This window comes from Pongo pygmaeus, chromosome 16 (assembly GCF_028885625.2).
Source record: "Pongo pygmaeus isolate AG05252 chromosome 16, NHGRI_mPonPyg2-v2.0_pri, whole genome shotgun sequence".
Lineage (NCBI taxonomy): Eukaryota > Metazoa > Chordata > Mammalia > Primates > Hominidae > Pongo > Pongo pygmaeus.
The window spans coordinates 64,228,612-64,254,617 of NC_072389.2; the positions used below are offsets into that span (position 1 = coordinate 64,228,612).

The following is a 26,006-nucleotide window of genomic DNA, read 5'->3' on the forward strand; positions in this document are numbered from 1 at the left end:
CTTGAGCTCCTGGGCTCAAGCGGTCTGCCCAACTCAACCTCCCAGAGTGTTGGGATTACAGGTGTGAGCCACTGTACCCAGACATGACTGCATTCTTTATAAGGGTCAAAAGCACGTCTTCTTCATTGACCCAGTGACAGATTAACTGATTTACAACAGAATCTAAAACACTTTGGCTGTTGGTGTAGAATAGAACCCCTAAAGGAATACTTTTAAAATACTAAATGCTAAATAAAATTTAGGGAAGGGGTTCTTCCAGCATGGTGTCCATTTGCTTAATAAGTGAATAAGGCAGAGAGAGGATTGTGCCTTTGTTCTATTAAGGCTGTTCGTCAGTAAGACTATTATTCTCTCCTACTAATTCCTGAGTTGTTTGTAGCTCTTTATAAACTTGAGCCCCAGAGAATGTGTGATTTAATAAGGACACAAATAATAATTTTTAAAAATAGAGGCTGGGCATGGTGTCTCATGTGTGTAATCCTAGCACTTTGGGAGGCCAAGGCTGGACAGTTGCTTGAGGCCCAGAGTTCAAAGCCAGCCTGGACAACATAGGAAGACCCCGTCTCAACAAATAATTTTGAAAGTTAGCCAGTGTGTTGGTACGCGCCTGTAGTCCCAGTTATTCGGGTGGCTGAGGTGGGAGGATCACTTAAGCCCTGAGCCCAGGAGGGTGAGGCTGCGGTGAGCCATGATGGCACCAAAAAAAAAAAAAAAAAAAAAAAAAAAAGGAAACCTTCTTTAAACAAACTATGGCTACTTTTAAAGCTACATTACATCTTCCATATCTTCCTACTGCCTTCTAGCATTTCACTTTTGAGAAACCCTGAGTTTTGAGGGACATCTTGTGCATTCATATTTAATGACCAGCCAGGCTCACACATGTAATTGCAGTACTTCGAGAGGCTGAGGTGGGAAGATCGCTTGAGCCCAGTAGCTAGAGACCAGCGTGGACAATGAAGTAAGACCTTGTCTGTACAAAAAACTTTTAAAAAATTAGCCAGGCATGGTGGTGTGTGCCCATAGTCCCAGCTCTTTGGGAGGCTGAGATGGGAGGATCATTTGAGTCCAGGAGATCGAAGTTACAGTTAACTGTGATCATGCCACTGCACTCCAACCTGGATGACAGAGCAAGACCTTGTTTCAAAAAAAAAAAAGGAAAAATTATATTTAATGGTCACCGTGTTTTCCATCTTTCTACTCCTGTGAACTCTTTCTCTTTGGAACATCTATCGCATAAATACGTTTCATCCCACAGAATTCAAGATAAACTTTCAGGCCAGGTGTGGTGTGGTGTGGTGGTTCACGCCTGTAATCCCAGCACTTTAGGAGGCCAAGGCGGGTGGATCACTTAAGGTCAGGAGTTCGAGACCAGCCTGGCTAACATGGTGAAACCCCGTCTCTACTAAAAATACAAAAATCAGCTGGGCATGGTGACGCATGCCTGTAATGCCAGCTACTCAGAAGGCTGAGACAGGAGAATCACTTGAATCCAGCAGGCGGAGGTTGCAGTGAACCAAGATCATGCCACTGCACTCCAGCCTGAGTGACAGAGCGAGACGCCATCTCAAAAAAAAAACAAAAAAGGTATACTTTCAACAAACAAAATTTAACATCTAGGTAGAATACATTTCTACTTCAGTGGTGTTTACAACTAGGGGCTTATAATAATAAATGCCAGTCTATAATAAACTGGCAATCAGACATAAATATCTATACTTCTATTATTCTGTTAGTGGGGCTACTTTTTAGGGATTTTTTTTTTTAAGATGGAGTCTCACTCTGTTGCCCATACTGGAGTGCAGTGGCGCAATCTCAGCTCACCACAACCTCCACCTCTCAGGTTCAAGCAATTCTCCTGCCTCAGCCTCCCAATTAGTTGGGATTACAGGCAGGTACCACCACTCCCGGCTTATTTTTTTTTAGTAGAGATTGGTTGCACCATGTTGTCCAGACTGGTCTCAAATCCCTGACTTCAAGTGATGTGCCCACCTTGACCTCCCAAAGAATTGAGGTTACAGGCGTGAGCCACTGAGCCTGGCCTAATTTTTATTACGACTTTTCAGAGGATCTTTATGCTTCCAGGTATTCATGATTATGTTATATCATTATCATCTCAAGACCTAGGCCAACAGGGGAAAGTCCATGATGGCAGGACAAAAATGATTACCTGGGAAGGGTCACCTCCAGTTTCTTTACTGGTTGTACCAATTTCTGTAGGAATTTACTAAACCCTATATATGAAAAGTTTTTTTTAAAATATTTATTTATTTATTTAATTTTTTTTGAGCGTGTGTTAAAATCTTTTGTCATCCAGAGTCTTTTGGAATTCTAGATATGTTTGAGCTGTGGACTTTGACAAGAGGGGAAGGGAGGTATATATGCTTTCTAGTTATTAATGGTATTGTTTAGTATTACATCTCTGTTCTAATTCCCATCTCTAGATATTGGATAGAAGCAGGAGCAAATTCTCTGTTAAGTTAGACTGGTTTTGTTTGTTTGTTTGTTTGTTTGTTTTTGAGATGGAGTCTCACTCTGTTGTCCAGGCTGGAGTGCAATGGCACAATCTTGGCTTACTGCAACCTTCACCTCCCCGGTTCGAGTGATTCTCCTCCCTCAGCCCCCCGAGTAGCTGGGATTACAGGTGCCTGCCACCACATCCAGCTAATTTTTGTATTTTTAGTAGGAATGGGGTTTCACCATGTTGACCAGGCTGGTCTCAAACTCTTGACCTCAGATGATCCACCCACCTCGGCCTTCCAAAGTGCTGGGATTACAGGTGTGAGCCACTGCACCCAGCCTAGGGTTAGGCTTTTTGGTGATCCTCTGTACACCAAAGTGGTGTTTAAAGGACCATAGGTGGTGTTTCAGTACAGCAAACCATTGAAAAGTATGTAGATGTTTCTAAAACCTGTACCTGGACAAAGTATTCTGTTTATTAACTTCATGATTTCATCTTTATCTATTTATTTATTTTTACCACAGCTGATTTTATCTTTTTTTTTTTTCTTTTTGAGACAGAGTCTCACTCTGTCTCCCAGGCTGGAGTGCAATGGAGTAATCTCAGCTCACTGCAACCTCCGCCTCCCAGGTTCAAGCAGTTCTCGTGCCTCAGCCTCCCAAGTAGCTGGGATTGTGGGTGTGTGCCACCACGCTCAGCTAATTTTTTGTATTTTTAGTAGAGATGGGGTTTTGCCATATTGCCCAGCCTAGTGTCAAACTCCTGACCTCAGGCAATCTGCCCGCCTCCGCCTCCCAAACTGCTAGGATTACAGGCGTGAGCCACCACGTTTAGCCTCGATTTTATCTTTACAGACTTTTTAAAGCCTTCTGCCATCATGAGGTCACAATGGATGTGTTAATCAAACTGACCCATTTTTTGTGAATAATATCTACCAATCAACCTCACACTTCCGAACGAATATAGTACAAACAGTGATTTATACTGCACAAGACATTTTCTCTGACCACAGACATTAATTGACTTCCTATTGTTGGAAAGTCCTCTTATCATTCCTAGTTTTGTGATTTACTGTTGCTAAATTCTGGAAAAATACCTCTGTGTTTCTTTCATTATTAGCAAAGTAAAATCCATCTCTGTTAGTTATTACTTGTAATAACATCCTCCATGAACCCTTCATTAAACTTTTTATTCCTCTTCTATCTATTGGCAACAAACAGGAATAGCCCCAATTTCTGCTATCATTTATATCACTTCTTTCCTTGTACATCCACCTGGTCTTCTACAATTAAACTGGGCAGATCATCTTTGCAAAATACACATTGACCTCACTATTTATTTATTTATTTATTATTATTATTATTATTATTTTTTTGAGATGGAGTCTCGCTCTGTCACCCAGGCTGTAGTGCAGTGGCACAATCTCTGCTCACTACAAGCTCTGCCTCCCAGGTTCACGCCATTCTCTTGCCTCAGCCTCCTGAGTAGCTGGGACTACAGGCGCCTGCCACCACGCCCAACTAATTTTTTTTTTTTTTTTTTTTTTGTATTTTTAGTAGAGATGGGGTTTCACCATGTTAGCCAGGATGGTCTCGATCTCCTGACCTCGTGATCTGCGTGCCTCGGCCTCCCAAAGTGCTGGAATTACAGGCGTAAGCCACCGTGCCTGGCCTATTTTTTTTTTTTATGTTTTTTTTGTGTGTGTGTGTGTGAGACACTTTCATTCTGTCACCCAGGCTAGAGTGCAGTGGCATGATCTTGGCTCACTGCAACCTCCGCCTCCCAGGTTCAAGAGATTTTCATGCTTCAGACTCCTGAGTAGCTGGGATTATAGGCGCACACCACCATGTCCGGCTAATTTTTTGTATTTTTAGTAGAGACAGAGTTTCACCATGTTGACCAGGCTGGTCTTGAACTCATGACCTCAAGTGATCCACCCACCTCACCTCCCAAAGTGCTGGGATTACAGGCATGAGCCACTGCACTGAGCCAGCCTCATGATTTTCTTATAAATAATTTCAATTTTGGGGGCCAGATACAGTGGCTTGTGGCTGTAATCGCAGCACTTTGGAAGGCTCATGATTCTATGAAGATAATATGCTTTTTTTTTTTTTTGAGACAGAGTTTCACTCTTGTTGCCCTGCCTGGAGTGCGATGGTGTGATCTTGGCTCATTGCAACCTCTGCCTCCCAGGTTCAAGCAATTTTCCTGCCTCAGCCTCCCAAGTAGCTGGGATTACAGGTGCATGCCACCATGTTTGGCTAATTTTGTACTTTTAGTAGAGACACAGTTTCACCATGTTCGTCAGGCTGGTCTCGAACTCCTGACCTCAGGTGATCCACCGGCCTCGGCCTCCCAGAGTGCTGGGATTACAGGCGTGAGTCACCACGCCCAGCCTGAAGATCTGTGCTTTTCTTTTTTCTTTTTTTGAGACAAATTCTCACTCTGTAGCCCAGGCTAGAGTGCAGTGGCATGATCTCAGCTCACTGCAACCTCTGCCTCCCGGGTTCAAGCAGTTCTCCTGCCTCAGCCTCCTGAGTAGCTGGAATTATAGGCGCACGCCACTGCACCCAGTTAATTTTTTGTATTTTTTAGTAGAGACAGGGTTTCACCATGTTGGCCAGGCTGGTCTTGAACTCCCGACCTCAGGTGATCCACCCACCTCGGCCTCACAAAGTGCTAGGATTACAGGCGTGAGCCACCGCGCCCGGCTGATCTGTGCTTCTGTGCTTTTCAACAGCATAACTAGATTGATTTCTGTGAGCAGAGTGAGGAGACCATAAGAGAGCAAATGCTTTCCTGTGGGTCTAGATAGTGAGATGACTATTTATCTATGCAGGAAATTTGAAAGTATAAAGATGGGTTGTAAATAAACCATTTCTGTCCTAGAAACAGAGTCATTTAAGTCAGTTTTGCTTCTCATATTATACATATGATCATGACTGTTGGATTCCTATCCTTACCTAATTCTATATCCTAGATCTAGTTGTTCCATTTCATTTTTATGGCCCTCCTTCACCACCCTCTGGTAACTTCTGCTTGCTCTTAACTAAGATTACATAGCCCCTGTCTAGATCACATAGCTTCTAGATCTTTGGTTCATCTAATGATATCTGCGTAGCTCTTTTCCTATTATGACTCCTTGATTGTCCTTTTACCATGTCAACCTTTATATTCATGTCATGACTGTTTCCCCTATCTCTTGGTTTTAAATTACTGACATCTCTCTGAAGTATATTCAGTCCCAACGTTTTTGAGGTTGGTTGTTTTGTTGTTATTTGTTTTTTACCATAAACTCAGCCAGATGGTATAAGGTTAGTTCTGTTTGCTTTTTTACTTTAGGGATTAGAAGTGAAAAGTAGTTTAGAAGGAGGTACAGTTCTGGATAAATACTAAAACCATGTTAAAGAAATAAATTTGTTTATTCTATTTCCTCTTTGACTAAGGCTATATTGGAAATTTTTTCCACAGAATGCTACATTTAAGTAACAATCCATTAAGTTTAGCTATTTTTAAAGCTGGTTGATATATCAAAAATTGTCACTTTTTAAATTAAAAGGGGAGGGGGCGGAATTTGAAAACTGGAATAAGGAAAGTGATGATTCCATAGTACAAGCAGAGAGATTCATCTTTTTCTCTTAAATAGGAGACAGAAGCAGATAGACAGAAATTGAGATCAATTTAGATGATACTCATGAATATAATATCTTCTGTTTATGAAGCAGTTAGGGGCCTTGTACTATATTAAGCATTTTATATTGATTATTTCATTTAATCTTCACAACTCTTCTGTGAGGAGTGGATATTATTATTCTCACTTAATAGCTGAGGGAAGACGTAAAGACCCTAAGTAACTTGCCCAAGACCACTTAGCTTGTAAGCATTTCCAGTATGACTTTCAAGTCCACTTTCAACTGGACTTTCAAGTCAACAACTATGCTTCACTGCCTCTCTGGGTGGATAAGAAAGTGCTTTTTTGGATAAGACTACATTTGTTAAGTAGGAGTAGTAAGTTCATTTTTGATACTTAAAATACTTCAGAAACTCTCTTAGAAATGTATAAATTTTCAAATTATAAGGTACCTTAGAAACTTCAAAATTTCTAAGAAGAAAAAACTAAAGTCTAGAGATGTTAAGTAATTTGTTTTTAGGTGTTTTGGTGTTTTGTTTTGAGACAGTCTCGCTCTGTCGCCCAAGCTGGAGTACAGTGGCACAATCTTGGCTCACTGGATCCTCCATCTCTTGGGTTCAAGCGATTCTCTTGCCTCAGCCTCCTGAGTAGCTGAGACTACAGGCACGTACCACTACACCTGGCTAACTTTTTGTATTTTTAGTAGAGACGGGGTTTCCCCATATTGGCCAGGCAGGTCTTGAACTCCTGACCTCAAGTGATATGTCCACCTCAGCCTCCCAAAGTGCTGGGATTACAGGCGTGAGCCACCACACCCGACCTAGAGATGTTAAGTAATTTGAATCCAAGTTAGTTAACCAAAAATATTTAGCCAGTGCTTTCCTCCATATTGGATCACAAAAAAACACGGAATGAAAACCTATTCTGTCCAAAAATACCCTCGTAAATTAATTCTACAGGGAGTAGTTACTTGTATTAACAACATACCTGACAGTGGAGTTTGAGACCACCCTGACCAACACAGTGAAACCCCATCTCTACTAAAAATACAAAAATTAGCCGGGCGTGGTGATGGGCACCTATAGTCCCAGCTACTCAGGAGGCTGAGGCAGGAGAATGGCGTGAACCTGGGAGGCAGAGGTTGTAGTGAGCCAAGTCACGCCACTGCACTCCAGCCTGGGCAACAGAGTGAGACTCTGTCTCAAAAAAATAAAATAAAATACCTGACAATATCATCACAATTTGTAAATTGATAAAGTAGAAGAAAACTTGTCAAATTTAATAATATTTTATAAATTTACAAATTGTGACAATATTGACATTTTATATAATATAAACTAATACATAATTAAGAATTGAATGCATTAAAACCTATATTATTATTTATGAAATTTTTCAGTATTTTAAAAACTGATGAAATTAGAAGGAAGATTTGAGTCTTAAGAAAGCATTCACTGCATAATGTAGCAAAAGTGCTGGAATATCAATGCAAGAAATATTCTTGATAGTGATTTAACCATAGACTCTCAGGATCAGATGGGCCTAAACTAGTACTATAGACATAGATATTTTGCTATTCTATGCTATAATTACATAAAGGAACTTTGGACTTAATCTGCATTGTTGACAGTGAACCAGTTATAGTTTTTTTAAAAAAATAAATGTCAGGCCAGGTGCGGTGGCTCATGCCTGTAATCCCAACATTTTAGGAAGCTGAGGCGGTGAATCATCTGAGGTCAGGAGTTCGAGACCAGCCTGGCCAACATGGTGAAACTACGACTCTACTAAAAATACAAAAATTAGCCAGGTGTGGTGGTGTGCTAAGCCAGGTATAGTTGCAGCTACTTGGGGCTGAGGCAGGACAGTCGTAGAACTCAGGAGGCTGAGGCTGCAGTGAGCCAAGATCGCACCACTGCACTCCAGCCTGGGTGACAGGGTGAGACCGAGACCCTGCCAAAAAAAAAAAAAAAATGAAAGGACAACCCACAAAACGGGAGAAAACATTTGCAAACTACCCATGTGACAAGGGATTAATAACCAGAATATATAAGGAGCTCAGACAGCTCTCTAGAAAAAAAAAATCTCATAATCAAATTTAAAATGGGAAAATGATTTCAGTAGACATTTCTCCAAAGAAGTCATGCAAATGGGGCCAGGTGTGGTGGCTCACACCTGTAATCCCAGCACTTTGGGAGGCCAAGGTGGGGAGATCACTTGAGGTCAGGAATTCAAGACCAGCCTGGCCAACATGGTAAAACCCCACCTTTACTAAAAATACAAAAATTAGCCAGGTGTGATGGTGGGCACCTGTAATCCCAGCTACTCAGGAGCCTGAGACAGGAGAATCACTTGGACCTGGTAGATGGAGGTTGCAGTGAGCCAAGATCACACCACTGCACTCCAGCCTGGGCAACAGAATGAGACTCCATCTTAAAGAAAAAAGACAAACAAATGGCAGACAGGTATGTGAAAAGGTGCTGAACATCACTGGTCATCTGAGAAATGCAAATCAAAACTATGAGATATCATCTCACCCCAGTTAAAATGTCTTTTTTCCAAAAGACAGACAATAACAAATGTTGGTGAGGATATGGAGAAAAGGGAACCCTCATACACTGTTGATGGGAATATAAATGAGTACAACCACTATGGAGAACAGTTTAGAGGTTCCTCAAAACACTAAAAATAGAGCTACTATACAATACAGCAATCCCACTCCTAAGAATATACTCAAAAGAAAGGAAATCAGTATATCAAAGAGATATCTGCACTCCCAGGTTTATTGCAGCACTATTCGCAATAGCCAAGATTTGGATCAAGGTGTGTCCATTGACAGACAAGTGGATAAAGAAAATGTGGTACACATAAACAATGGAGCACTATTCACACACAAAACAGAATGACATCCTGTCAATTGCAACAACATGGATGGAACTGGAGGTCATAATGTTAAGTGAGATAAGCCAGGCACAGAAAGACACACTTCGCATGTTCTTTCTTATTTTTTGGAGCTAGAAATTAAAACAATTGAGCTCCTGGAGATAGAGAGTAGAATGATGGTTACCAGAGGCTGGGATGCGTATTTGGAGGCAGGCAGGATGGATGGTTAATGGATGTTAAAAAAAAAGAAAAAAGCAGAATGATTGAGACCTAGCATTTGCTAACAGACTGTAAGTATAGTCAAAAATAATTTATTTGTACATTTGAAAATAACTAAAAGAGTGTAATTGGATTGTTTGTAATACAAACAGTAAATGTTTGAGAGGATGGATACCACATTTACCCTCATGTGATTATTATGCATTGCATGCCTGTATCAAAATACCATGTAGGCCAGGCGTGGTGGCTCACTCCTGTAATCCCAGCACTTTGGGAGGCTGAGGCGGGTGGATCACGAGGTCAGGAGATCGAGACCATCCTGGCTAACACGGTGAAACTCTGTCTCTACTAAAAATACAAAAAATTAGCTGGGCATGGTGGCACACTGTGTGCCTGTAGTCCCAGCTACTGAGGAGGCTGAGGCAGGAGAATCGCTTGAACCCAGGAGGCAGAGGTTGCAGTGAGCTGAGGTTACACCACTGCACTCCAGCTTGAGCCTGGATGACAAAGTGAGACGACTCCTCAAAAAAAAAAAAAAAACTCATGTAACCCACAAATACATACACCTACTATGTATCCACAAAAATTAAAAATAAAAATTTGTATGCGCGTACAGAGTCTATGTGATAAGGCAGGAAAATACAATCAATACTGGGCAATTTGGTGCTACAAAACAAGTACAAAACAATTGCGCTGTATCTATTATTGGTATACAAAAGAAGTACACTGATAATACAAAGTAGGTACAAAGTATTATTGGTGTATAAAAGAAGAGCAACTAATGGTGTAGAGAAAGGAAAAATTGGTATGGATTGGATTAGTCATATAGGCTTAATTGGAAAAAAAAAAACAGGCAACATGGTATCATTTTTTGTGACTGTAATGTATTTTTCAGGAATTTGTATGGTATTTTTCTATTTTGTGAAATGAGATTATAAACCCCCCAAAGGTGTTTATAAGTCATACATTAGCTGAACATGCCAAGAGCTCTTATTTCTTGTTATAGTGCAGGGTGCCAATTATAAATATATTCAAAGCCAAGTGGATTTGAGGAAGTAAAATATCTACTTGGTCTATTTATTGTGTTGTACAGATCTAAACAGTAGGAATGTTTAATATATTCTGAAGATACAGATTGTAAAACTTTCCTTAAATATTATATTACTAGTTTTGATCAATTTAACAGTCCTTTTTCTTTTGTTACTTCTTATTAAGGGTCAACTGTATTTGTTGGTAACGGACCAGGGGTTTCTTACTGAAGAAAAAGTTGTTTGGGAAAGCCTACACAACGTAGATGGTGATGGAAATTTCTGTGACTCAGAATTTCATCTTCGACCTCCTTCAGATCCTGAAACTGTATACAAAGGACAACAAGATCAGATAGATCAGGTAAATTTGTATTGTCTTCTTTATAGTGCTTAAAATGCTTATTTTTTTCAAATGTGAATTCATTTATCCAAAATTTTTCAACTAAAGATTAATTCATCAATATACTTGTGAAATTTTCCTGACACTTCCTGAATAGTTGGTGATCATTCTACATATACATTAATTATGTACTTTGGTGCAGAAGGCCAGATCATATTGAACTGTGAAGGTCATGGTGAGAAGTTTGAATTTTATTCTAATTGCAGTAGGGAAGGTATGTCAAGTATTAAACACGGAAGTGATGGGATCTTCTTTACCTTTCTAAAAGACTGTTATTTGGAGAATACATAGGAAGGAAACAGGTCTAAGCAGAGACAAACAGTCCAAGCAAGAGCTGATGATGGCTTAGCCTTGGGTGGTAGAGATGAAGAGATGAGCACATATCTGAGCTATATTTTGACTAGTTAGAAAAAGTAGAGAAGAGAGAATCTGGAAGGTAGCATATAGTGTATAAAGAATGGGTGGATATTCTAAACCTTAGAGGCCAAGGTAAGGAGGAGTAGTAGACATTTGTAGCAGGAGACGCACTAGTGAATAGAACTTGTATTTAGAAATGAGACAGATGAGATTTTTTGTTTTTTGTTTTTTTTTTTTGACAGATGAGATTTTTGCCTGCCATAAGTGGGCAGTCTTGGAGCCACAGGTCTGCTTATTATTAGAAGTATGATGGTGATGTGAGTTCTTCCCTGACTGAGGCAAAAATACGATCATGTTAAACAGTTGACATATATTTCACTCCTAACAATTTAAGTGCACAAAGACTGTTCAATTAGCCAATATTCAGTGAGGAGATGTATTCCTGGCACTATAATTAGGTCCTAGAGATACAAAGATAAATCATTCAGTCCTGTCCTTAAAGATGCTGCAGCCTAGTAGGGAAGGCAGATATTTGACCAACTCATGTTATATGTTAAGTTCTATAATGGCAATTTGAAGAGCAGGTATCAAGTGCACAAAAGAATATTTAATTCGCCGGGTGCAGTGGCTCACACCTGTAATCCCAGCACTTCGGGAGGCCGAGGCGGGCAGATCACCAGGTCAGGAGATCGAGACCATCCTGGCTAACACGGTGAAACCCCGTCTCTACTAAAAATATAAAAATCAATTAGCCAGGCTTGGTGGCGGGTGCCTGTAGTCCCAGCTACTCAGGAGGCTGAGGCAGGAGAATGGCATGAACCCAGGAGGCAGAGCTTGCAGCGAGCTGAGATCGTGCCACTGCACTCCAGCCTGGGCAACAGAGCAAGACTCCATCTCAAAACAAAAAAAAGAATATTTAATTCAAACAAATATGCATCTTTCTAGGACTTTTCTTTGTAAAACAGTTCTGAAAGTCGTGCTCATTTTCCTTCAGAAGCTATACAGGGGTATTGTTTTTTAAATGTTAAGAGAAATATGTGAGATTTTTCTAAGCATTATATTATATATAAAAAATACTGGGCCAGGCAGGGTGGCTCACGCCTATAATCCCAGCACTTTGAGAGGCCGAGGCAGGTGGATCACCTGAGGTCAGGAGTTCAAGACCAGCCTGGCCAACATGGCGAAACCCCGTCTGTACTAAACATACAAAGATTAGCCAGGTGTGGTGGTGCGCACCTGTAACCCCAGCTACTCGGGAGGCTGAGGTGAGAGAATCACTTGAACCCAGGGGGCGGAAGTTGCAGTGAGCCAAGATCGTGCCATTGCACTCCAACCTGGGTGACAGAGCGAGAGTCTGTCTCAAAAAAAAAAAAAGGCTGGGCATGGTGGCTCACACCTATAGTTGCAGCACTTTGGGAGGCCGAGGCGGGCCAATCACAAGGTCAGGAGATCAAGACCATCCTGGCTAACATGGTGAAACCCCGTCTTTAATTTAAAAAATGCAAAAAATTAGCCGGGCATGGTGGCATGCACCTGTAGTCTCAGCTACTCGGGAGACTGAGGCAGGAGAACTGCTTGAACCCAGGAGGCAGAGGTTGCAGTGAGCCAAGATGACGCCACTGCACTCCAGCCTGGGCGACAGAGCGAGACTCCGTCTCAAAAAAAAAAAAAAAAAAAAAAACTGGAGAAGGGGAATGAAGGCAAAGCGATAGATTGTCACAGTAGTCCATATAAGGTATTGAGATTGTTATCTGGAAGCAGCAAGGAAGAGGTGGATTCAAGACCATGAGGCTTCATAAAGAGCAGAGTTTGAAGAATTCAGAAGAACTTGAAGGACAAATTCTTTATATCTTTATATCCATGAGATAGTCATGCTATATATATGACAAGATCTTTACAGGCAACAACCTTTTTTATTTTTTGAGACAGGGTCTCACTCTGTCGCCCAGGCTAGAGTACAGTGGTGCGATCTCAGCTCACTAACACCTCCACCTCCCAGGCTCAAGCAATTCTGTCATCTCAGCCTCCCGAGCAGTTGGGACTACAGGCACATGCCACCACACCTGTCTAATTTTTGTATTTTTAGTGGAGGCAGGGTTTCACCATGTTACCCACACTGGTCTCGAACTCCTGGGCTCAAGTGATATGCCCGCCTTGGCCCCCTAAAATGCTGGGATTACAGGCGTGAGCCACTGCACCTGGGCACAGGCAAAAACCATTTACCCATCCTCTGTATTATTTAAAATTATCTTATTTTGAGGGTAGATGGGGGAGGAGGTACACAGACTGGTCAAATTTTAGTCAACACCGACTCTTAATAAAGTGAATATTAAGTTAATGCTTGACCAAAATGCCCTGTTTCTGATAGAAACTAATCTGAATGTGTACATGGGAGGAGGGAGGAGATGATTAAATAATTGAGTAAGACTATATGATGGGGCTGGGCGAGGTGGCTCACGCCTGTAATCCCAGCACTTTGGGAGGCCGAGGCGGGCGGATCACAAGGTTGGGAGATCAAGACCATCCTGGCTAACACGGTGAAACCCCATCTCTACTAAAAATACAAAAAATTAGCCGGGCATGGTGGTGGGCGCCTATAGTCCCAGCTACTTGGGAGGCTGAGGCAGGAGAATGGCGTGAACCCAGGAGACGCAGCTTGCAGTGAGCTGAGATTACGCCATTGCACTCCAGCCTGGGTGACAGAGCAAGACTCTGTCTCAAAAAAAAAAAAAAAAAAGACTATATGATGGCTACTATGTTGGCTTTAAAAATCATCTTTTAGAAGAATATTTAATAATCTTGGGAAATTCTTATTTTCTTAAACAGAAGACTTTTATGACACTAAATGGAAAAGAAAACATTACAGTAGTTTCAGAGGGTTGGTTTGAATTTGTATGGGAATGTAGAAAAATAATAATAAACTACTGTTAACAGTAGTTATCTCCGTGTAATGATATTATGGTGATTTAAACTTTGTTGTTTATGGTTTTCAGTTTTGTCTGAATTGCCTATAGGCATGTGTTTCTTTTGTAAATGGGGAACTTTTTAAAAAATTCTTTAAACCAATTTACTTATTTATTTATATATGAAACAGGGTCTCAGTCACCTAGGCTACAGTGCAATGGTGTGATCACAGCTCACTGCAGCCTCAACTTTCTGGGCTCAAGTGATCCTCCCACCTCAGCCTCCCCTAGTAGCTGGGACCACGGGCATGCATCACCATGCCCAGCTAATTTTTTTGTGTTTTTTGCAGAAACAGAGTTTTGCCATGTTGCTCAGGCTGGTCTCAAACTCCTGGGCTCAAGCAGCCTGCCCGCCTCAGCCTCCCAAAGTGCTGGGAATATAGGTGTGTGCCTTTGTACCTGGCTGCCTGCTACTTTTTGTTTTGTTTTGTTTTTAGCTTTCTTGGCTGCCTATATATGGCTTCCAGAAAAAATTTCAAATACATTCCCCCCAATTTTTTTTTTTTCACGACCGAGTCTTGCTCTGTCGCCCGGGCTGGAGTGCAGTGGCATGATCTCGGCTCACTGCAACCTCCGCCTCCCAGGTTCAAGTGATTCTCCTGCCTTAGCTTTCCAAGTAGTTAGAATTACAGGCGTGCACCACCATACCTGGCTAATTTTTGTGTTTTTAATAGAGACAGGGTTTCACCATGTTGGCCAGGCTGGTCTCGAACTCCTGGGCTCAAGCGATCCACCTGCCTTGGCCTCCCAAAGTGCTGGGATTATAGGCGTGAGCCACCGTGCCTGGCCTCCAAAAATATTTAGAACAAGGACAGAATCACTGAAATAAGTTCATAGCTCCCCAAGGGAAATACTTAGGAAAATAACTGTCATTTTAATGTTTAAAATAAAATGTTTTTTATTATATTTTAATTATTTTGTTATTTTATATTGTTTTCTTTTTCTTTTTTTGTTTTTATTTTATTCATTTTTATAGACAGGGTCTCTCTCTGTCACCCATGCTGGGGTGCAGTGAGGAGATCATAACTCACTGTAACCTCAAACTCCTGGGCTGAAGCAGTCCTCCTGCCTCAGCCTCCCAAGTAGCTAGGACTACAGGTACATACCACCACACCTGGCTGATTTTTAAACTTTTTTTATAGAGACAGGATCTTGCTATATTGCCCAGGCCTGGTATATTTTTTAAAAGCCATTCTTACAGCTTTATAGATACAATGTCTATATTTGCAGTCATTAATTCTTGGGTAAAATCTCATAGCTAACGATGGTTATAATTTAATTTCTTAGGATTATCTTATGGCATTATCTCTACAACAAGAACAGCAGAGCCAAGAGATCAACTGGGAACAAATCCCGGAAGGAATCAGTGATTTGGAACTAGCAAAGAAACTCCAAGAGGAAGAGGACAGACGGGCTTCTCAATACTATCAGGAACAGGAACAAGCAGCTGCTGCTGCTGCTGCTGCTTCTACACAGGCTCAGGTAAAAACTAGTGTTCTGAGTGTTAAATGTAATGATCACGGCTGGGTGCAGTGGCTCACACCTGTATTCCCAGCCCTTTGGGAGGCCGAGGCAGGCAGATTGCTTGAGGCTAGGAGTTTGAGACCAGCCTGGCCAACATGGCAAAACCCTATCTCTACTAAAAATACAAAATTAGCCGGGCGTGGTGGTGGTGAACACTAGTAATCCTAGCTACTTGGGAGGCTGAGGCAGGAGAATTGCTTGAACCTGGGAGGCAGAGGTTGCAGTGAGCTGAGATTGTGCCACTACACTCCAGTCGGGATGATAGAGCAAGACTCCTTCTCAAAAAAAAAAAGTGATGATCACTTTAGCAGTAAATTTCACTTGAGATAAAAAATTTTAAATTAGGTGTTAACTCTTCAATTTTGTTAGGATTTTAGCACCCATGGGTTTTATGACATTGTCCTAAGCTTGTATCTCGTTTAGTAAAATGTTTTCTCCTGAGGTTCTGATTTTCAAATTTATTTTTAAAATTCGTAATAGCTGCAAAGAAAATAAGCCAATCTGGACGAAGTCCATTCTATCAACTAGAGGGCAGTATGAGGTACTACTAGAAAAAATACAGACTTTGGAGCCAGATAAATGTGGATTTGCGTTTCCTGCTCCTGTCTTTCCTTCTAGTTGGAACCTCTTGGATGACGTCCTCTACCTCTTAGCCTCATTTTCCCTATCTGTAAAATAGAAGAACTCTTAAGTTTGTTGTGAAGAACAAATAATATTAGCGTTTAGCCCAATGTTTAACATGTACTAGGTATTCAACAAAGGTTGACATCTCCCTACTTTTCACTTTCTGTAGTTAAACGGTTTAAAGCACTGAAAATATAATGGTGGGATTCTACATGTTAAATCTCATTTCGTTAAGTTAAAAATATCCCCCTTGTTTATGTTTATACCATGCCAGACTGCTGTTCCTTTTTTTTTTTTTTTTTTTTAAGACAGAGTCTCACTCTGTTGCCCAGGCTGCAGTGCAGTGGCACAGTCTCGGCTCATTGCAACCTCCGCCTCCTGGGTTCAAGCAATTCTCCTGCCTCAGCCTTCCAAGTAGCTGGGATTACAGGTGTGTGCCACCACGCCCAGCTAATTTTTGTATTTTTAGTAGAGATGAGGTTTTACCATATTGGCCAGGCTGGTCTCAAACTCCTGACCTCAAGTGATTCACCCACCTTGGCCTCCCAAAGTACTGGGATTACAGGTGTGAGGCACCACGCCTGGCCTAAACTGTTCCTTTTGATTCAGATATACAAGAAATTCTGATTTGGGCATATAAGAAAGCAAGATGCCCTTTTAAGTCTCATTAAAACTAAATACAGAAGTCCCCATTAAAATAAGTATAAAATTTCTATTTCTAGCTCAAATATTGACTACTCCAAGCTTAACAGTTAAATCCTACCATGTTATGTCTAGCTTTTCACTCAAAAAAGGTGTCTTATTTCACTAAATACACTTATTCCACACTCCCAATTCTCAGGGGTTCTTTTCTCCTTTTAAAATCTGTTTATTATGGCTGGGTGCGGTGGCTCACGCCTGTAATCCCAGCACTTTGGGAGGCCAAGACAGGTGGATCTCGAGGCCAGGAGTTCGAGACCAGCCTGGTCAATATGATGAAACCCTGTTGCTACTAAAAATATAAAAAATTAGCTGGGTGTGGTGGCGCGCACCTGTAGTCCCAGCTACTCGGGAGACTGAGGCAGGAGACTCGCTTGAACCTGGGAGGCAGAGGTTGCAGTGAACCGAGATTGCGCCACTGCACTCCAGCCTAACAGGGTGAGACTCCATCTCAAAAAAAAAAAAAAGTCTGTTTATTATGGAATTTAATGAGGTTTTGAAGAACTATTATAGTTTATCAAAAGGTGTCACTTTCTTTAACATTTTCTAAACTTTTAACAAATGTGTCTTCAATTTGACTTTAGGCAATATAATCTTATGTTATTTACTGTTTGAAATACCGACTTTGGGAGGCCAAGGCAGGCGGATCACAAAATCCGGAGTTTGAGACCAGCCTGGCCAACATAGCGAAACCCCGTCTCTACTAAAAATACAAAAAGTTAGCCAGGCGTGGTGGCAGGTGCCTGTAATCCCAGCTACTTGGGAGGCTGAGGCAGGAGAATCTCTTGAACCCAGGAGGTGGAGGTTGCAGTGAGACAAGATTGCACCATTGCACTCCAGCCTGGGCGACAGTGCAAGACTCTGTCTCAAAAAAAAAAAGAAAAGAAATTTTAATTTATTTAGAATAATGAATACATTAATTATATCCAGAATGGTAGAGGCAATGGCTCAGATACCATGTAATATAACAAATCTGTATACCAATAGCTAGCTTCTTTTTCCATCAGTGATTCCTTCCACTATTACAGTTTTTCTTTCTAGATAACCATGAGTAAGTCCCTTAGAATAGTTGGAGTAATTTCTTGCTGTGTATTTTTCTTAAAGCAGGGCCAGCCAGCACAAGCCTCTCCATCAAGTGGAAGACAATCTGGGAATAGTGAACGTAAACGGAAGGAACCGCGAGAAAAAGATAAAGAAAAAGAAAAGGAAAAAAATAGCTGTGTTATTTTGTAACAAGTGTTGGCTTCTGTTGGAACCACCTATATGTCCTGAGAAACAAAACCACAGGAGGAAAGGAAGAAAAACCGATCAATACCGTCTGTGCCTGATTTCCCAATGGATTTTGTTCGTTTTTTCAGGGGAAAGGTTGTTACTTAGTTACAATCAGACTTTTTCAAGTCACACAATACACTGTTCATGAGCTGGAGTTTCATGTTACAAGTTGGAAATGCTGTGTGTTGTCATTCATGAAAAATACTGCACTTGTAGCCAGATAAGCAAATCACAGCAAATTTTGTGTCATAGTGACATTCATAACTCATATCAGTTAGTAAGCTATTATATCTTCTGTTCTAACAATGAATGGAGGTAATTGATTTAGTCTGATTCCTTCCTGAAATCTAAATATTAGCACAATAGTTTCTGAAATTTTACAATGTTAAATTATGATCTAATCCATGAGAAACCACGGGTTTAACATAGGGATTCAAAAAAATAAAAACAAACAATAGGAATAAATAACCCTTAATTGTATATTGGACTAGTTCAGCCCTTAAACAGCTTTACCTTTATTTAGGAATGTACATTTTAGGTATTATCTTGAGAATTGATCATGGAGCTTAGATTTAATTTAGATAGCAAAAATAAAGATTTGTATTTCTTTTCCAATAGCAAAAAGTTACATAACACTAATACTTATAACCTATCAATATCAGATATTAATGACTTTGTAGTGTTGTAAAATTTTGAGGAATTTTGGAGTCTTTATCATAGGTAACCTGGACCACAGTTACTATTTATTGACAATGTGATTGAGTGTATGGAGGAAAGCACAGTGGATGCTAGGCTTTGTAAATATGGGGATGTAGAAAAGCAGATAGTTCAGTGTCTACCTTTTTCTAGAACTACCTTGAACCTTAAATTTTAAGTCATGTTCATTTCTAGAAAATTAAATGTACTTATTAAAACCAATGAAAAAGCACATTTCTGAAAGGAAGTTAGAGATAATCTCTGTGTCTTATAAAAAGACATTAATAAAAATCTTTGAGGGCCGGGCACAGTGGCTCACGCCTGTAATCCCAACACTTTGGGAGGCCAAGGTGGGCGGATCATCTGAGGCCAGGAGTTCAAGACCAGCCTGGCCAGCATGGTGAAACCTGTCTCTACTAAAAATACAAAAAATCAGCCGGGCATGGTGGTGCGCTCCTGTAGTCCCAGCTACTCAGGAGGCTGAGGCAGGAGAATTTGCTTGAACCCAGCAGGCAGAGGTTGCAGTGAGCCGAGATCGCACTGCTGCACTCCAGCCTGGGCGACAGAGGGAGACTCCGTCTCAAAAAAAAAAAAAAAAAGTCTGAGACTAGCTAAGACTTTGGAGGAATTTATGTAAAAGCAATCAGAGTTTTTAACTTATGGGAACCAAATAAAACTATAACCTCTTATAGTGTTTATAGAACTCAGAAATAATATTTATTTAGCTTTATTATGAGGCCACACATATTTTCCTGTGTTTCTATATATAGTTTGAAAAACTATCCTTAATAGTCTGTTTTATATGCCTTATATTTAAAAGTTTGTTTTAGTTATTTTGAAAGGCTATTGCTGCTGCAAATAGTTGTGTGCTTTACATTCTAAGCTTCAGTACATTTATTTAAGAGCATCATAATCTGACCTGAGCATCCACTTGGAGAATGTTTTTTTTGTGTGTGGTCTGGGGTGACAAAAGACCACAAAAATGGGTGGTCTGGATTTTTTCAACTACGTCATTAACTTTATGATCCAAGATCAGTTATAGGATGAATCTGTATGTAAAAATAGAGTCTTATTTATGGAAGGAATTATTCTAAGGGAAAAATCCAGGGTCAAGCTGTATCTTTTATGTCCTTTATATTGCATGTCTATTTCTGTTACACAATTTGTTATTTCTTCAAATTTCCTATGGTAGCATGATAAATCATCAAAGAACCTGTTTGGGATATAAAACTCTGATAAAAAATATTTAATGAGTATCTTGATTATAACCTAGAATATGTATACATTAGTAAAATAACCATATATACTATAGAACTCTCTATTGGCTCAAACAGGTTGACCTCAATCCGAGTTTACTCTTGATATCACTCTATTGGCTGAAGGAGGTAACTCAAACCTCAGGGTTTGTTTTTCCCGGGACAGATAGTAGTGATAGTGCATTATATTTTAATAAGAAAAACAAACCAGTAAACCTTGAGAAATTTTAAAAAGCATAGTTGAGGCATATTTTTTCATAATTATATACTTATCTATTTATTGCCCTTGGAAAATATATGTGTAGAAGTATTTCTTCTGTTATTTGTTACTATCTTCTTAATTTGTTCCAAAGAAAATACTGCCATACTGCATTCCCTCTGGAAGGAAACAAAACAAAACAAAACTCACTCAAAACCAGCAGTGCTGCTATCAGATAAGTAGATGTCAATGTATACTTACAAGGAAAAACTAAAAAATGTAATGTGTTAATTCAGCCTTTTTCTATGTAATATTTCCAAGTCAGACTTTCTTACATTCCTGGAATTTACTTTGATATACCAAGAATAATAATGATAAAATGTTTGCTTTGATTACTGTGGGGGGAAAAATGAAATGTTCAATTGTATTAAAACAAACAAACTTTTCAGAGATACTGGTTTCCTGTCCTTGAAGGGTATAAAGAATTTAGATCATGCCTGTAATCCCAGCACTTTGGGAGGCCGAGGCAGGTGGATCACCTGAGATCAGGAGTTCGAGACCAGCCTGGCCAACATGGCAAAACCTCGTCTCTACTAAAAATACAAAAATTAGCCAGGCATGGTGGCGGGCACCTGTCATCCCAGCTACTTGGGAGGCTGAGGCAGGAGAATCGCTTGAACCCAGGAGGCAGTGATTGCAGTGAGCTGAGATTGCACCACTGCATGCCAGCCTGGGCAATAGAGCGAGACTCCGTCTCAACAAAAAAAAAAAAAAAAAAATTTAGAGCTATTGTGTCTTTATTTTCTTAAATTTTGCCCAAGGTAACGTTATATATCTAGCCATTTCATTACTGGTTTGGGTACATAGGATTTTGAAAGTGGTATATTAAAGTCTTTCCAAGTATTTTATAATACTTGAAAATTATTAGATGTATACTGCTAACAAAAGTTAGAACTTAAAACATTTTTGTTTTTATCATTTATAGCCTAGATTAGGGACATATTTGCATCAACCAAATCATCATTAGATTTGAAAATAGGCAGATGAATGAACAAATATGGTCACTGCACTTTCCTTTTACTTTCAGAGTCTAAGTATATTCCTTAAGGTTAGTAACCAGTCTTTATTAAAAATATAAAATTTTTCTTCATGTCTAATCCCATTGCATCCACAATGCTGTGATTTATAGTACATGATCAACACTTAAAAGTACTTTATGTATGTGTGTTTCTGAAGCAAGTTTTCATGACCTCTGTTAGATTCTCAAAAGAATTCAGAACTTCCCTTCAATTTAAGAATCACCATTTTAAGAATACATGTGTACATATACACATTAAGCAGTATAAAGCAGCCAAAATTGGCATTGGTTTTACACTGGTCCAGTGTGCTTAGGTAAAGTAACTTCTTCCATGTTTCAAGGTCAGGTTCAGAATTGAATGAAGTGTAGATTTAAATTTTGGATTAGGCTTTGGAATATATCTTGTTTTTATTGTCTCACATTTCTAATATTGACTACTTATCCCATATTCTGTTTCAAATTCTTTCTCATATTTCAAGTTCTTTCTCATACTTCTTGATCTTGGCTTAACTAAGCAAGTTAGTATCAGAGACTGGTTGACTGAACCCAAGATTAAACATTTTGCACTTGCACAAAACCTTAGCATTTTGCTTTCAATGAATCAGTCAGTTCACTAAGAGACAGATCATGAGAGGGAAGAGAACTAGAGGCCAATAAATAAGAAAATAATTCATATATTAATGTTGACATGTGAACTACATATCTAAAATCTTGCTGGAGAAAAATCGAGGCAAGAATTTCCAGAACTGTCCTCAAATAGCTCATTTATTTAAGTTTTGTTAAAAAGCAAAAGCGAATTGATTACATTTGATTAACTTTTCCTGTTCCGTGCACAAGTTACCTTAAAACATGATAAAAACCTTAAGGGCATTACCTATCACACAGTACTTATGCATAAACTTATAATAGTAAAATTACTAATGCTTGATAAAATAAGATGGAGGCATTACAAATAGTCTACAATTTGTATTTTAAGGAATTGGACATGAAGAATTCTAGATCATTTTGTGTCTATAAACCTGACTTTCTATCTTGCCTTGGGCAAACTTTCTGTGCCTCAATGTACTCTTTAAATATGTGGAGGATGCTCTTTTTGATTAAGTGCTTTGCACTCCTGAATAAAGGGCATAGTATAAGCACAAAGTATGACTTAAATTATCACAAATATTACACATCCTATGTTCTTGAATGTGCACACTTTTTTCTCAATAACAAAATGTATCAAGTCAGTTTTTTTAATGCTGTCAAAATTTGTAGAATTTTTTTGAGTATGGCCTCATCTCTTCCCAAATGCATTTTACAGTTGCTTTTGTGTTCTATAGACTATAGAGTCAAAATCAAGAGTATTTTGGGAGGTTCAGAAGCATTTGAAAATCTACTTTTTTCTAGTATCTTTCACAGATCTAAATATTTAGATTCTCTTTGCCTTTTTCTCCATGGAATACAGTGGTATCAAATTACTAATACAGTATATAAACTTCGTTTGCATTGGTGGAATTCATTTAGATCTCTCAAGTAATATTTTAGGGCTATATAAATTGTGTTTTTAGTGTAAAATGTTATTTGATAATGTGAAGTTAAATCCCTTTTAGAAAGTGACTGAAAATGGTAAAGGAACTCATCAGAATCTTAGAGTTCTTAAGTTCTCTGATAATTTAGTATCTTTTATTAATGATGTCCAACACCTCTAAGACTGTTGAGAAAACATGAAGAATTGAGGTTACTCTTCTCAGGTGACACTTTAAATATTAAAATCAGAGGCTTCCTGAACAAAACAAATTGCAAAATAGAGATAATGGCATGGGAGAGGCCAAATGCAGGACTCTGGTAAATTTGACTTATTTTGAATATCTATCTAAATTTTAGTTCATGCATGTTCTTACTTAATCCTGGTGTTTCTGCTCTTAGATGTTAGAGTTTAATAAATTGTGATATGCATATATTTTTTTACATGAAGGATTCTAGTTTCTAATTTTACTTTTCTGATCTCAAGAAAATTAAACTTGAAAAACAGGGTAAAATTCTTCAACTATTGCCTCAAGTTCAGTTTTGTCCTATTGTCCTGAGAAAGGAGATTTAGACTTGTCTGCCTAACACAGGTATTTTTTAGGGCATGGTACTATCCCAGAGAAAGTGTTGAGATACCATGGCAGAAATATAAAACCTAAGCTTTGAACCCCAGTAGACTTCTTATTCTGCCATTAAGTCTCTCTACTTTATCTGATATTCTAAGGATTTCTTCAAACCACTTAATAATTTGTCACCATTAACTGTAATATCCAGTTTTAATCTGCACTGTAATATCCTGCTTTGAGAAGAAAGAATGCCTCATAAATTAGAGAAGTACAAAACAAATTATTTTAGAAGGTGATCCTGGCTCCTTTGGCTCTCATAATTGTTTTATAGCTGAAAATAAAAAGTCAAGAAACTGGCCCAGTGCGGTGGATCATGCCTGTAATCCCAGCACTTTGGGAGGCTGAGGTGGGTGGATCACCTGAAGTCAGGAGTTTGAGACCAGCCTGGCCAACATGGTGAAACCCTGTCTCTACTAAAAATACAAAAAAAAATTAGCCGGGTGTGGTGGCACATGCCTGTAATCCCACCCACTGGGGAGGCTGAGGCGCAAGAATCGCTTGAACCCGGAAGGCAGAGGTTGCAGTGAGCCGAGATTGCCCCTCTGCACTCCAGCCTGGGCGACTGAGCGAGACTCTTATATCTCAAAAAAAAAAAAGTCAAGAAACTGAAATTCCCATTTAAGTTCTCAAATCAGTGATCCGTCAAAATAGGCCTTGTAACTGAAATACCTTACAAAGCAGTTCTAACTATTGCAATGTGTTTTTTAAAAATTTTTAATGAACCTTGCATTGTGAACATAATTGCAACATGTTTTAAGACTAACAGTATTTAATCCTTGAAGACGTGTCTTGTATGTCTCTCAATTTTGTCAGAATTTTTATTATTGTTTTTCACATATGTGAAATAAGCATTTTTTTCAGGGTACATAGGGTATCTTTGTTTTACAGATTTTTAAAGATGAGGTTTTGAAAAGCCCTCAGAGGTTTTTGTTAAAAGACTATCTTGCTTAATAAATGACAACTTGTTACAGATTCACACATTACAAGTAGGACAATATAACAGGAGATTGGTGTGTGACTGCTACAAAACAGTCAGCAAAAGGAATCATGTTTGCTTGTGAAACTTCAGAGGTACCCTGAAAGTCATTTCCTAAAGCTAGTGCATGTGAATCTTTTCCTTGAATTGTGCAGAATAATTGGATTGAGGCACATATTTTGAGGAGTAGCAAGTGGAATGGTATAATGACTACAGAGAAAATTATCTTGAAATATAGCAAGGAAGAGAAACAAGTTTTCTTTCTCCCTTTCTCCACTTTATTGTTGGACTAATTGGGTCAATTTGCTGTGACATATCAAAGATCTCTGTGCCAGGCCAAGATTGGCTACTGAGTTCTCAAAGCGTTTTAATATAAAGATTGCATATGAGTGCCTATTTTTTCCTCCTTTAATTTTCTATCTTAATACCCTTTTTACTTCTGAAATAATTCATGTTTTGCTTTATGACGAGCTTTAATTTCAATTGAGGAATAATAGCAACCCTAGAGATTCATAGGAAAGAGCATTGAAATACATTTTTTGCATAAAGATACCTAAAACCATCTATCCAGCTTAGGGTTGAACTGAATTTCTGTGAAATAAATTTGTTTTAAATACTAATTATTTTAAAACTACTTAATTCTTAAAAACAATGTCTTCAGTTTCAAAAGTTTCACTTTGGGAGGATATTCCTAAAAAGGCATACATAGATGGTAAAGTATAAAATATTTCTGACAGAATTATTCAGTATTATTTGACATTTACTTTCATGTTTGTTATTGTACCACAAAGATAGTATCATTGTTGGATTAAAATGTTGGCTGTTTTTGTTAATATACTTAAAACTGTAACCAGTGAATAACACCTGTAGTATTTTTTATTATAGATTATATTTTATTTCAATAAACTTTGATATTTAGACCAAAATCTGTTTGCTCTGTATATTCATGTCATTAAGCTACAAAGTTAAGAAAGATGAGCGGGGAGATGGGGAATTGACATATTGATTCACATTTACCTATAACTCTTAGAATATTTGGGCCAACTTTTGATAAAGAGAGAATTTCCCCACTCCCAGGAAGTAAACAGTTAACTCTAAACCAAGTTAAAAAAAATTAGCTGGGTGTGGTAGCATGTGCCTGAAGTCCCAGCTACTCAGGAAGCTGAGGTGGGAGGATCACCTGAGCCCAGGAAGGCTGAGGCTGCAGTGAGCCATGATCACGTCGCTGCAGTCCAGCCTGGGCAAGAGAGTGAGACCCTGTGTCAAAAAAAAAGGTAAGTATTGGTGAGAAAACAAAAATCAGACCCTCATATATGACTGATGGGAATATAAATTGGTGCAGTCACTTTGGAAAACAATCTGGCAGTTCTCTCATTGATTAAATATAAAGTTGCCATATGACCCAGCAATTCATTCCCAGATATATACTCCCAAAGTAATAAAAACACATGTACACACAAAAACTTGTACAGGAATGTTCATAATGGCATTATTCACAACAGATAAAAGGTGAAAACAGCCTAAATGCCCATCAGCTGATGAACGGATGAACACTATGTGGTAGATCATACACTGGAACATTATTCAAATCGAGAAAGAAATGAAGTACTG

General features: G+C 39.1%; 1 protein-coding gene across 2 annotated transcripts in view; it reads left to right on the top strand.

The window, feature by feature from the left end:
- Positions 1-25,321, top strand: part of MINDY2 (MINDY lysine 48 deubiquitinase 2) — a 91,981-nt gene extending 66,660 nt beyond the window's left edge. Inside the window, exons 7-9 of one of the 2 annotated variants that reach the window (XM_054451244.2) lie at positions 10,404-10,577; positions 15,224-15,418; positions 17,888-25,321. In XM_054451244.2, coding sequence (XP_054307219.1) covers positions 10,404-10,577; positions 15,224-15,418; positions 17,888-18,016 — 498 coding nt within the window. In that variant the 3' untranslated portion in view covers positions 18,017-25,321. The remainder of the gene's footprint in view (positions 1-10,403; positions 10,578-15,223; positions 15,419-17,887) is intronic. The other variant, XM_054451245.2, reaches the window with a different exon arrangement.
- Positions 25,322-26,006: the final 685 nt, after the last annotated feature.